Raw genomic sequence first — 12,757 nt, forward strand, 5'->3', positions numbered from 1 at the left:
CTAGTAAGGTGTGGGAGATGCCAGCGGCTTTAAGTGAATTAAAGTTGGCCCCGCACACTTACCAGCACCCTCATTAACTTTTAATAGGCCAAACAATCGATATAGGCTAGAATTGCTGTCCCAATGTGGTGCAAACAAATGGCGAATAATTTTTTTGTTTTGTGAAAATGTTGACAGAGCGAAATAAAACCAGGAAGAAGTTGTTTTATCTTGTGCAGTGAGAAACAGCCAATCAGATGTCAGGATTTCTATTTTTTAATTCATGATGTGCTTCAAGAAACTCGAAATGAATTTATTAAATCACAAAATGATTATATTCTCTTTTTTTAACTTAAGTGAATAAACTTACCCGAGGCCCTTATAATTAATTACGTATTCATAAAAGAAATTCAGTCATTTCCAGTTTTAATAAGTTAATGACACATTTAAATTGATAAGTTATTTATCTACTGTATTGTGACACTCCTCACGAGGGCTGTGGGGGGGGTTGATTCGGCGACATATATCTTGATTTCCAGCTGCGCGATTCATCGATCTTTCAGTTCATAGTATGGATTTTTTTTTTTATCATGCAGCTTTTATATTAGTTAACCACTGGAAGAATCTGTTGGAAGTGTGTCTCCTAGGAGGTTTTTTTCAATCTTATCAGTACAAATGTTCGCCTTCTTTATAATTTCTACCTAATCTAAAGCAAGTTATTCATGAAGACTTTGGGAGATAATTATTTTTGTGAACTGCTTTCAAAATACCTTTAATACAAAATACTGAGATGTTTGCCATTGTTAATATATGATTTCTATCACTCTGTATCTGAACCAAATATTTACACACTGCTTTTCTACATATTTAACTCTTTATGTAGCTTACAATGTTTTTTTTCCCCTTCTGTTGAAGTTATAATCTAAGTTTGATTTAGAAACCTAACTAGCCTTGTACATTGTGAGAAAAGAGGTTCTTCATTTTAAGTGTAGTTTGTCAAGAGGTTTAAAGCCAGTATACATATTACATAATATTAGTTATAAATTCTTAATTTAGCAAAATGAGAGTTAAGCTGCTCCCAGAGGCTGAAGTTACTGGTTAGTTTGAGAGGAAAACTATCTTCTATGTACTTGGACTCAAAGTTAGGAAAACATTTTGTTTTATAATTTGTAAGTTATTTTTTCAATTAAGAAAGAACAAATCATATAAAAGCAGTTCCATTTTAATTTCTTATTTTGGTACTGATTTCAACATGGAGAAAATGGATAACGAGCACACATAAATAAACAATATCTGATAAACGTTAACGCATCACTGCAGCAGCATGAACTAAAACATCAAACACAGTAACCTCTCCATGTGTCCCACAGTCCTGGTTACCTCAGGACCAAAACAATATTTAGAAGAATTTATTTCTATGCTTGTTATCAGTTGAAAAGTTATTTTAGTAGGGAAATCAGAAATTGTAATAGGTACTGTTTGGTTNCCTCTCAGAAACAAGGCTGGCTTCAGTCTCCGGGCAACCTCATCTGCTTTGATTAAAAATATTAATATAAAAAACAAGGGTAACAGACAAACAAAACCTCACTTCAAAATCAGATGTTTTACTGTGAAAACTGGTTTGAAGTTATAAATATACAAAAAGTTACATAAATATTTACTATCCCATAATTATTGATATTGACTGTATCTATAAAAAAAAAGCACTAAAAATAAATATAAAAATCTAAACTTTTTCGGTAGAATCTTTAAAAGCATGAAACCCGAGTTAAAAAAAAGTCTGTAATAAAAGAACTGCTGAAAAAAAGCCCCCAAACTGAGTTTTAAAGTGTCAATAAAATATAAAAACTTAACCAGAAGCACGTGTGACTTGTGTGATTTGAACAGGAAGGTAATCTGTATAAAATGTTTTTGATTATTTATTCAATAAAAAAATGCAAAGTAAACAGTTTTGGTCTTTAATGATTCATTAAGTCTTCAGGATATTAGTTTACATGGGAATGACGACATGAACAACTTCACAGGAATGAGAACACAAAGAACTTTTTACAGCCCAACAAAGGAACGACTTCAGGAAGCTTCAGTCAGGGAATTTCCTTACAAGTAAATCAAAAGCCTTCCCTAAAATATTGCCTCTTTTTTGTCATCCAAAAAAACATGAATTAAAACGCTATTAGAAATTCTGACCCTTTGCTGTTTTTACACATTTCACTTTTTAACAGAGGCAATTCTGATTTTCAAGAGGAATTTAATTTGATCCGCTGATAGTTATTAGAGTGTGCTCTGATTCATTAGCAACAGGTCACTACATTTTTTTTATTTGAGAGGCCTTCTTAATTGATGAGATATATCTGAGGCACAATCAGAGGCACTGTAGCAATATCAGATCTTTACAAATAAAAAAAATGATTAATTGACATGTGAGATTTGAGCCATTTCTATTTTATACACATTTCATAGGTCATAAATATGTATTTAATAGGCATTTAACGGGAGCAGGGTTGGAGAAAATGAGAACATGTTTGCAAAAGCTTCAATGAATGAATTGTCTTGGTTTTTCTTGGTATTAATGCTTCAGGAAGTAACGATCTAAAGGTCGATGGCTCTAGTCTAAACAAAGACGGGAAGTCAGCAGTACTGAGAGATGCTCCTTGGCTTTTATTATCAGTATATAAATAGGATTTGTTGACATGAAGAAATTGCGTTTCCTTTTTAGGGTCAGTCTCTATTCTTAAGCTCAGTTCAAGTAGTTTTCCAGAAGCCGGTGCAGCGTTATGATTCAGAAATCAGTTTCCTCTGACGCAGGAAAGCCTAACTACAGGCTTTCTGAGAGAAAACAACACCTGCCTGCACACATGACAAAACTGCTGAATTTTCAATTTCAGTTTAGCAGGTGTCCACTTAATGTCTCAGATAAATACTTTCAGTGTCATGATTTTAACCCCAACATTTAATTGTTTTAATACATACTGGGGGGGAAAGTAACAATGAATCTAATTCCTTAAACTGATAATTTCAACTGGGATTTAGCAGCTGGTTGGATGATCGAACTATTGCTGCTTTATGTTCATAGCAGTTTCCTTTTTTACTATTAAAGCAATGCATCTTCTTATCTTGTCAAAAGGGAATATTACGGTCATGTGTGAATTACTTATTTTACTTTTTAAGGCCTAAAAGGGTTTCAAATGATGATCAGAGGAAGAGATGAAAGTACCTCCTTCCTGATCTGTGATGCAACTTGGAAAAAAAAGGGGGGGGGGCTATTACATTTCAGCAAGCCTTAAAGAGGATGGATTATCTTCCAGACTGAAGCCCTGTTCGTCTGGGTGTTCCCACGCAGAACAAGCCGCCTTTTCAAAAGTTAGGTTTATGCTTCTTCACCTCCACCATGAGATGGTGGAGGTTGATGAGCTCAGAGCGGACGGCCAGGCTGCGGAACGTCGGCTGGTTGAGGATCTTGTGGAAGCCGTGGTAGTACTGGATGAGCTGAGTCAGAGCGCCCTGCAGGGGCACGACAAACGAGGAGAGGTGGTTAAAGTTTGCAAACTGGCTGAGCAACTCTTGTTTCCACTTACAGAAATATCTTTAATCTTTTTTTTTTCCTTTGACCTTAAGTGAAGCTAGCTCAAGCTAATAAAAATATGCTTGTAAATAATTAACTAATGCAGAATCTCGTAAAAAAAAAAAAAGAAGCAGTTTTCAGTGTTGAGTCTTGCAAAAGATGGAGACACCAAATCAATAACTTTGTTACCTTCCAAGCTTTCTAATTCATATTTTATTAAATGAATTCAGTGAGGTTCACTATTCCGCTTGTGCAGCAAAACATCTACATGACATGACACTGTCACTTATTCATCACACTGTGTTTTTTTGGATTAAAATAGGGACACCTCCAAGCCTAATTTTGAAGTCAAACACTCAAATTTTAGTTTCATCAAACCAACCCGAGCTGCTGCTTCTCAGAATGGCATTTCAGGCTGTCTCACAACAGGATGTATTGCATTGTGGGTAATGATACTCTATTACAAGCCTTTTTTTTTATTTTTGGAGTAGATTTCATACCAAATAAACACGGATGTTTGGGACACAACTTTTTTATCTCGAACAGCGTAATAAATGAACATAAGCATCAATGTTTGCAATTATAGTCTGATAGAAGATTAAAAAGATTGTTGAAGGTCAAAGACTGGCTGTGGACACAAGTGTAAATTCGGGGTAAATATAATTAAATTTCATGTTGAAAGGAGATCAAGTAAAATAAAAAAATCATGAACAGGCAGCAGTAGATGAGGCAGACTGATTCTGGTTTGAATAACACACCTGCTGAACTGCTCACCTGTATGATGCTGGTTCCATTTTTGAAGTTCGTAAAAGACCTCATAACATCTTGACTCATCGCCTCCACTGACTGCTTCCAGGTGCTGGAAAACCCTCGGACCAGCTGGGTGATCCGAGCTGCACACAAACACTCTTATTATGCATTTAGAACCGTTTGTTCTCTCTATCCATCATACAGAAAAGAGATGGACAGTATGTTTTGGCTTCTTTGCTTTATGATCAACTTTAGCCCATTTCCTGACTGGTTTCGTATATGACTGAAACAAAAGAAAACAGGTATGAGGGTTGTGGTTGTGAGGGGAAATGCTTTGGTTGTCATCAGACACAAAAGGATGTGGGAGGCTCAAGTGTTTTTAGAGATTTGGACAGTTAAGAAATAAAACTGCATGGACAGCAGAAAGCTGAAGAGGGAAGTGGCTCATTGTTCTGTAAAACAAAACTGGAGGCTGAAATGAAACAAACAAGTTAAGGTGTGAAACTAGAAAGGTGTAATGTTTCGTTGTGACCGTTTACACAACAAGCAACAACTACAATAGAAGCAATAATTAAGCAAGCTACGGATTTATCTGTGGATTTGCTAAAGTCACAAAACTCAACGACTAAATCCCTTCGATTTTGAAACAGCATTTTCAGTTAAAGCATCTGAAGAAATAAACATTTCCTCATTTTCATGAAACCTTTACTTAGGCAATAAATCTTTATGTTAACAGCTGCCTTTGCTGAAAGAGAAGAAGCTGTTTTGGGGGATTCACTGTCAGCTCTTCAGGTGAAGTTGGTGCGTTACAGCCTTTCCCTCACCTTCTTCATTCTTTAGTCGGTCCAGCTGGCCTTTCTCCATCAGTGCTTCAGCCTCCTTAACAAAGGCAATCATTCCTCCAAAAGGAGGGGAAAGAATCTCCTCAATAAACTCCTGGGAGATGGAGAAAAAGCAGAGAGGAACTTTTAGAGGTACATTTGCTTAAAGTGGATTTAGAAAAAGAAACAACCTTGAGGCTAACTTCTTTTTAACACCCAATGTGTGATTAAGTTTAGGATCAAGCAGTATTATCTTTCAGGATTCTCAGCCCTATTAAATTGCCTTTAATAGGATGGAAACTGGGAAGGTTCACCACTGTTAATTGTCTTCTCCTTTAGTAGACAATTTCTGTCATTAAACTTCCAGAAATCCCCTAATTTTAGAGTTTATCTTGTAACTTATGCTTCAGGTTGTTTTAAGTGACTTATTGGTTGGACATGTCTGGGTGAATCTATTTAAACCATATCGAAAATGCAATTAATCACAGCTAATGTATGATTTACCAAGGGTATCCATTTTTCTACTATGGCCAGGCATGTTTTCCTCCTTTTTTTGTTTTGATATTCGACAAGCAACATTGATGGTGACATTTATCCTGAAGTTTTTTATTTTCTAACTTTTTATATATCTGTAACCTCCATATACTACAGCTTTTTTGTACAGAAAAAGGGCTATATAAGGTAGATAACAGCAATATGCATAAAAAAGACAGAATCAAATACCTAATACAGAATAAATAAATAAAAGATTAAACAAAGACCAACCAAAAAAAAATGTAATTATCATAATTATTAACCATCAGTAATATAATTATTTTAATTCAAAAGGGCATAAAGAATAAACATAAGAACCCACCTGTGTTCTAGCGAGTAGCAACTGTTGAAAACTTTCTACCTCTTTACTGTCATCTGCTGCCCTCTCCTGGACAAGTTAGAAAACAACAACCCAATCAGGACTCAAAACAAAAATGTTTGTGCCGCCAATGATTGAAAATGTATAAAGAAGTTTTCTTTTTTACACTGTGAATCTATAGATTACTGTACAAATTAAACTTCAAGTGGTACTCACCATCAGGACGCTGAGCAACATGTCGTAGTTGTTAATCAGGAAGATGAGCTGATCTCTCCTGGAGGGAAACTCTGCGGCCATCTTCAGCACGAAATTTTCAACATCAACCTGCAGACAAAAAAAACAAAACCCAAAACAATAAACTCAGAATCAATAGAATGAATAAATGTCGTCAAAATGATTCTGTTTTGTTTTACCCCACATAGGAAACCTGTTTAATACCAACTGTAAAAATAACTAAAGTCACAAATGTTTCTAAATAATTTTAAACAATGAACCATCTTGCTATCATTATTCTGAATTTGGACTTCTAAGGTCCTTCCAACATCACACTGAAACACCCTTCAGAGACATATTCAATAAACCTGTTTGTGTGTTACCTGCAGCTGAGCCAGCAGAACGTTGGTCCTCTCATTAGGAAATGTTTGGTTGATGCTCACAATAGCTGAGGAGAACTCTGCATAGCGCCGAGTGATCTGAAACCGGCAAACACTGAGTCACTTTAACTAACAACTCTTTACTCTTTGTGATGAAATATCGGTTTGACCTGCTGGCCAGTTGCACGAAGAAATGCATACTTTCACTGCAACAGCTTAAAAAATATTTATTCAGAAATTAATATTTGAGGTATTTCCAAAATGTTGCATTACATGCATGTAACTATAATGTTAGATTATTTGCAGAAACAATAATTAAATTGCATTCTACCATACTTCTCTCTTTGAATCAGCTATGGAAAACTATTCACCCTGAACAACCAGCTACTTTAGGAAGAACCTTTTGTTGCATACTATCCTTCTAGAGCAGTGATGTCAAACGTAAATCATCAGGCCCGAAGTCCTGCAACTTTTAGGCTACATTCACCCTGCAGGCCTTGATGCTCAATTCCGATTTTTTGTGAAATGCTTTTTTTTTTTTTGCATTGCTGTTTACATTTCCAAATATATGCGACTCGTATGTGATCTCCTGCGTGAACTGCATTCATACAACCTAAGTGTCCTACATGCGCAGCAGAAAACAATGACGCAACAAGCAAGCGTGCTCTGTGTTTATGGAAGTAAACATGGATGGTAGTGCTGGAGAACATCTAGCGATCATTTCCAACCTTAAAAACTCAATCTTTCCAAGATGGTTAAACATAAATACTACTCTTGGCTGTTCAGACAAAGGCCGCATTTGAAAAGATCAGAGTTGTATCAGATTCAGGACCACGTAGCCAAGCAGCCTGGGTCGCATTGGAAAAAAATGGATCTGTGTTGTTCAGACAGTCATGAAAAGATCAGATGCGGGTCGCATATGGATAAAAAAAAAAATCGGATTTGGGTCACTTCAGGCTGAAATGTGAACGTAGTCTCAGATGCATCTGCCACGCTGTTATGCAGCGAAGCTCTAAGGAGCTCTGCTCTGATAATGAGCTATTACTGAAATCAGGTGTGTTGAAGCAGGAATAGATCTAAAAGTTGCAGGTTTAAGGCCTTCAAAGGCGTTTGAGACCACTGCTCTAACGGCAGTCAGTGACTCTTTTCTAGAATACTGTTTACCAACTAGTCTTTCCCAAGATTATTTAGGCCATATTATGGACTAAGAGTCAAGTTTGTTTCCTATTTGTCTTATGTACGGTAAATCAATATTTAGATAGAAATGCAGTTTTGGCTCTCCATTACCTGGGAGGCCTAAAAACTAAATAAAAAATATCAAACACTTAAAATATTTCAGTCTGTATGTTGGAGTGAAAATAGACTTTCTGATTGTATATAGACTGTATATCTCATTGAAAAACATAATTAGGTTGTGTGTGGCCCCACATACGTAGTGCGGTCTGGTGTCCAGCACTCCCAGTTTCTGAGGGTCAGTGTTTCTGATGCTCTGGATGTTCATCTCCAGAAGGAGTTCAAACCTGGGCCATAGCAGCTCCAGCACAGCCTCCCAGTACCTGAAACACATTCAGAACTTCAGCCTTTTTCAGGTGACATTAGGGCTTTCTCAGTAATACAGTTAATATCTCTATATAGCTAAACTGAGCTTTAATGTTAAAGATGAGTTAAGATCATACAGCCAAGGCTAAAACTCTTAAAATAATCACTCTTTGCATTCTTTTTGACATCATTAATATCAGGTTAAATTAATCTCCAGCTCATATTTTCTGTTAATTTGACTAGTAATAGAGTTTACCATATTAATGTTTACAGCTATCTGTGTTGAATGACTGAGGAGACATTCTCTTCACAGAATTTTTATCTAAAGTTTCTAGACAAAAATGAACCCATGATATCCTTTCCTGGACATGCAATGCAGATATACAGTACTAAGAATAACAGAATCATAAATGTGTTGCACTAGTTGTTCATTAGTTACTTTAAATGGCATGAAAAAAAAGAGCAAGTGAATCAATATTATACGTTTTCCATTTCAATATGAAACTAACTTGTCAAGAGCAGGAATGTCCCTCTTTGCTGTGATGGCTCTGAATCTGAGGATGATGTGGATGCAGAGAAAGATAGCGATGCTGTCGTAGCAGTCGGACACGTAGGTGGACATGCTCTTCTACAGACAGACACAGAACAGGATCATTTATGTTTGAGCTGTTTAGAATTCTGTTTACTTTTTCCTTGAAAGAAATTTTAAAGGTTTCTCTTCTCAACAGCAGGATGAAATCTTACAACCAACAATAGTGGAAAAAAGAAAGATGCTCATACCAGGAACATGCTGAGAGTTTTTCCCATGATACAGTTGAAGAGATCAAGTGCAGAGTTTCCAGCTACCATGAAGAAATCACACAGGAAGAGGAATTCTCTGCAGCCGTTGTCCAACAGGGCATAGTGCTGGCTGCGGAACAACGTCTCATAAGGATACTGAAAAATAAAGATGGTTTTGTTCAATTCATGTCATTTTTTGCTATCATTTTGAAAATAACTAGTCCAATGCTTTTATTACTTATTTTATACCGTAGAATGTAAGAAAATGCTTGATTAAGTAATTTACTATAACAGGGAACAAAGGTCAACAACAAAAGGTATGAAAAGAATCTATCAGCATGAGAGTATCTGATATTTTAGATGCTGGTCAATAAAATCGATAATATTTTGGCTAATATTGGACCAATATCCAATATTAAAATCAGATTGGGACGTCCCCAAAAATATAATAATGCTCACACAACGTTAGATGAGTAAATTTGTAAATTTTATATAGATAGATCTCTGGTTAGCCTGCAATTCATAACATGTAAACTTTTATGATCCTTCCTCTTAACATCAGAACTGAAAGGAACCATAATCACTCAAATTAAAAAATTGCCCAACCCTAAATTGTATGCAGATAAAAAATTTTTTATCCATTTGAATAATAATAAAGTACCTGAGTGAAGTTGGCCCCCCCACCTTATTCAAATCAGACAAAATTAGTGTCAAACGTTTGTGCTACGTTTGTGCTGGTTTGTGCCGCTATTGTTCTAAAGATATAAAGAGATGTTTCTAGAGGTCATCAAAGGTCAACCAGCCCCCCCACTTTCTTCAAATCTTCAAATCCAAAGCGGCACAAACGAAAATATTTACTGCACAAATGTAGCACAAACGTGGGGGGGCAACTTCACTCAGGTTAATAAAGTTTATATCATAAATGTTTATCTCACCCTGCTTTCTCCTCTCTGAGCTGTATGTGGAACCAGGATGGGCCCTTCCAGCTCTGCAGGACTCAATATGGTCCCCCTCTGGCCCAAAGTGAAGATGGTGTTCCTGTTCTTTAAGGAGGGCTTGGAAAAGAAACCTGCAGCTTAAGGTCAAGGAGCGTAAAACAAGGCATGGATACATGCTGCTGTCCTATGTCTGACATTTATTTGTAATAACTTTCCCCAGGGGCCACACAATGGCAGCCCACTGCTCCCCAAGGGGATGGGTGAAATGCAGAGAGGAAATTCCCCCACTGTGGGAGAATAAAGGGATTTACATTTACATAACTTCATGACATGCATGTTCTTACAACATTACATTTTTTTGAAATCAAAAGAACCTTACTTTTTTTTTTTTTACTTTTAGCTAAATATAATCACACTGCCACCTGATTAGACATGGAAAACAAACAACATAAAACAAAAAACATATTTGGGAAATCTTTCATTTTATTAATGACAAAATGTTCCTTTAATTGTTTTTTTTTTTTTTTTTTTTACCTTTTGAACATTCATGACATCACACACTCTCAGTCTCTGCTGCTTCTCTTTAGGCTTATTTCAAGTCTCTCAAAACTTGTAAAAACTGCAGGACAGTCAGGTGAACTGCTGATGTCATTGTGACTAAATAAATAAAAAGGCAGCAAATATCAGTTTGATTAAATAACACTATTCTAATTTTTACTTAAATTGTACGATCAGGTGTATGATTCTAGTTTGTCTTTCAGTATTTACACATATTTACATGTCTGGGAGCTCATTATATAGAGGCAACAGGACTGTTCTGCTTTTTCTTTTATGTTTTTCCAAAAAGGCTGTTTATTATAGCCTTAGAAAAGAAAAATCTCAACAAAAAATCTAAGAAACCTTTAATGAAATACCTTAAAAGTATTAAATCTAAAAAAAAAATATATGTTTTTTTAATATACAATTTTTATGAAAATTTGTTTTTTAATACAGAGCTTTACTATGCAGTGTGATCAGAATCTGTGATAAAGAGCAGATTTGAAAGGATATCTTTCTTTGCTGTATCTTCCACTCCCATCAGGTCGTCTTTATCCGCTACCTCCTCATACTGAAGGAGAAAAAATTTACATAAACATGAAATCCTCAGCATAAACTCCAACTGCTGTTCCCACATCCTGACAGTCTGGGACCTGTGGTTTAACAAAGCTGCAATAAAACAGAGAGAGCCTCATGATGGATCCACCGACCTGCACTTTGAGAAGCCGCCCGCTGTAGGACTTGAAGTAACTGTAGTAAATCTTGCTCATAGTGTCCACGTACTCATCCCTGATTTCTTTAGCAACAGTTCTTTCATTAGCCAGAAGAAACTGGTAGAAAAATCTTCAGGAGGACGAACAGAAGGACATTGAGTCATTTCCACTCAGTTTTAAGAATACAAAAGCAATACAATGTAAAACATCTAACAAAAAAACAATCTTTGGTTAAACTTTAGCTGCTTTCAGGGTTTAATTCTTACATAAAACTGGAATGAGCCCTTTTTAAAAGTAACCATAATGTAGAAAAGCACACACCTGTATTTCAGCAGAGTGTTCTGTGGGATCTGATAGTTTGTCATCGGTTTCCTGAAGGAGTAGATTTTTTGCAGAATAAACTCTCTGATCTTTGAGACGGCCTGAGGGGAAGAGAAATCAGCACATTCAATGCGTGTGAAGGAAACACATCCAACTGTGGTGGATTTATTGGTATAAATACAAGCTATTATTTCACACATTAGTTAAAGTTACATAGAATAACCTTTACTGGAACAAGTGTTTAATTATCCAGCAAGTAAACATCTAAAGAAAGGACTAATAAGCAAAGAATTTTAACACAGAAAAGCTGAATCCATTGATTTGTAAAGGTGGAGGTTAGGTTTCTGAACACCTTGTAGTTCTCACCATAATGCAACAAGGCTCTTATGATTCAAACTTACCTTGAGCTTGAGGCGATCAACGATGTCCTGGATGTCGGAGCAGGCCAACGTCTCTCTAAAGCTCAGCTCTTTGGCAAAGTTGATCTTTGTGTTGAGCTCATGGAGCTGCTCAAGGAAGTCCTGCTCCGTCACTGGACTTTCCATGATGGTGCTGCAGCGACAGGAAAACATCATCAACCCAATTCAACTGGATTTTTCCTTCGCTCACATAGCTTCATCTGACTGAACGGCTGTTATGCAAAACTGAGGTTGTTGTTGGATGTTTCATAGTGATTCAGTTTCCTATATTTTAATTCTAATTTTTTTATTAATTCAGTAACATGTTTAGACATCAATTTAATATGTTGATATCATAATTACACCAAAACAACCAGGGAAGAATGTTAGATCCCTCCTCTCTGTCATAATGCTTTCAGTCTTTCCTGTAAATGTTGTTGAACTTACGAGATCATGACTCCGGGCACCATCAGCTCATCCACCAGCTGGCTGAGGTGGCTGCGAACAGCCTGCCTGTTCTTCAGTCGCACGTTCATACTGACTGACTGCTGCTGCAGGGTCTGGATCTCACTGCTGATGGAGGAGAGGTCGCTCTGAAAGCCACTCAGCATACCCTCCATACGCTGGGGGAGTAAAAAGAAGAAACAGCCTAATAAAGCTCTATATTCTGCAATGTAACTCAAGAACTGAAAACATATTTTAGCTAAGCCTTTTGGGTCTTACACAAACAGAACCACTTAATAAATACCACCTTTTCTATCAGATTTTTGGGAATATATTTCTATATTGATTCACTAACAATAAAGAGAACTGTGAGGACCTCTGCTCTTACCTCCAATATGGAGTCACAGGCCGTGATCTGGTTGTGGAGATGGGCAATGTTCTGACTTTCTTTAATGTCTAACATAAAAGTGCTCAGGAAGACATTTTCTGTTAAAGGATTTTTATGCTTAAAAAGAGCTCAGTCAAAAAA

At 36.4% G+C, this 12,757-nt stretch overlaps 1 protein-coding gene across 1 annotated transcript; it reads right to left on the minus strand.

Moving 5' to 3' along the window:
* Window positions 1-1,899: 1,899 nt before the first annotated feature.
* Window positions 1,900-12,745, minus strand: LOC107104472 (vacuolar protein sorting-associated protein 52 homolog). The gene is made up of 16 exons (XM_015404468.1): window positions 12,617-12,745; window positions 12,232-12,407; window positions 11,788-11,938; window positions 11,387-11,487; window positions 11,063-11,195; window positions 10,866-10,923; window positions 9,813-9,946; window positions 8,878-9,033; window positions 8,607-8,725; window positions 7,991-8,114; window positions 6,562-6,657; window positions 6,182-6,289; window positions 5,969-6,034; window positions 5,116-5,227; window positions 4,316-4,434; window positions 1,900-3,480 (listed from the first exon to the last, which is right to left on the minus strand). The coding sequence occupies exons 1-16, from the start codon at window positions 12,689-12,691 to the stop codon at window positions 3,334-3,336; spliced, it is 1,875 nt and encodes a 624-aa protein (XP_015259954.1). The 5' UTR covers window positions 12,692-12,745; the 3' UTR covers window positions 1,900-3,333.
* Window positions 12,746-12,757: the final 12 nt, after the last annotated feature.

This window comes from Cyprinodon variegatus, unplaced genomic scaffold (assembly GCF_000732505.1).
Source record: "Cyprinodon variegatus isolate N-32 unplaced genomic scaffold, C_variegatus-1.0 Scaffold1758, whole genome shotgun sequence".
Lineage (NCBI taxonomy): Eukaryota > Metazoa > Chordata > Actinopteri > Cyprinodontiformes > Cyprinodontidae > Cyprinodon > Cyprinodon variegatus.

Bases quoted from the DNA above. Each gene is read 5' to 3' on its own strand.
- LOC107104472 (XM_015404468.1), bottom strand. From the start codon at position 12,691: ATGTTAGACATTAAAGAAAGTCAGAACATTGCCCATCTCCACAACCAG. The intron at 6,658-7,990 runs GTATGTGGGGCC...TGCCGGTTTCAG, and splicing joins TGGACACCAGACCGCACTAC to ATCACTCGGCGCTATGCAGA. The intron at 6,035-6,181 runs GTGAGTACCACT...TAACTTGTCCAG, and splicing joins TGTTGCTCAGCGTCCTGATG to GAGAGGGCAGCAGATGACAG.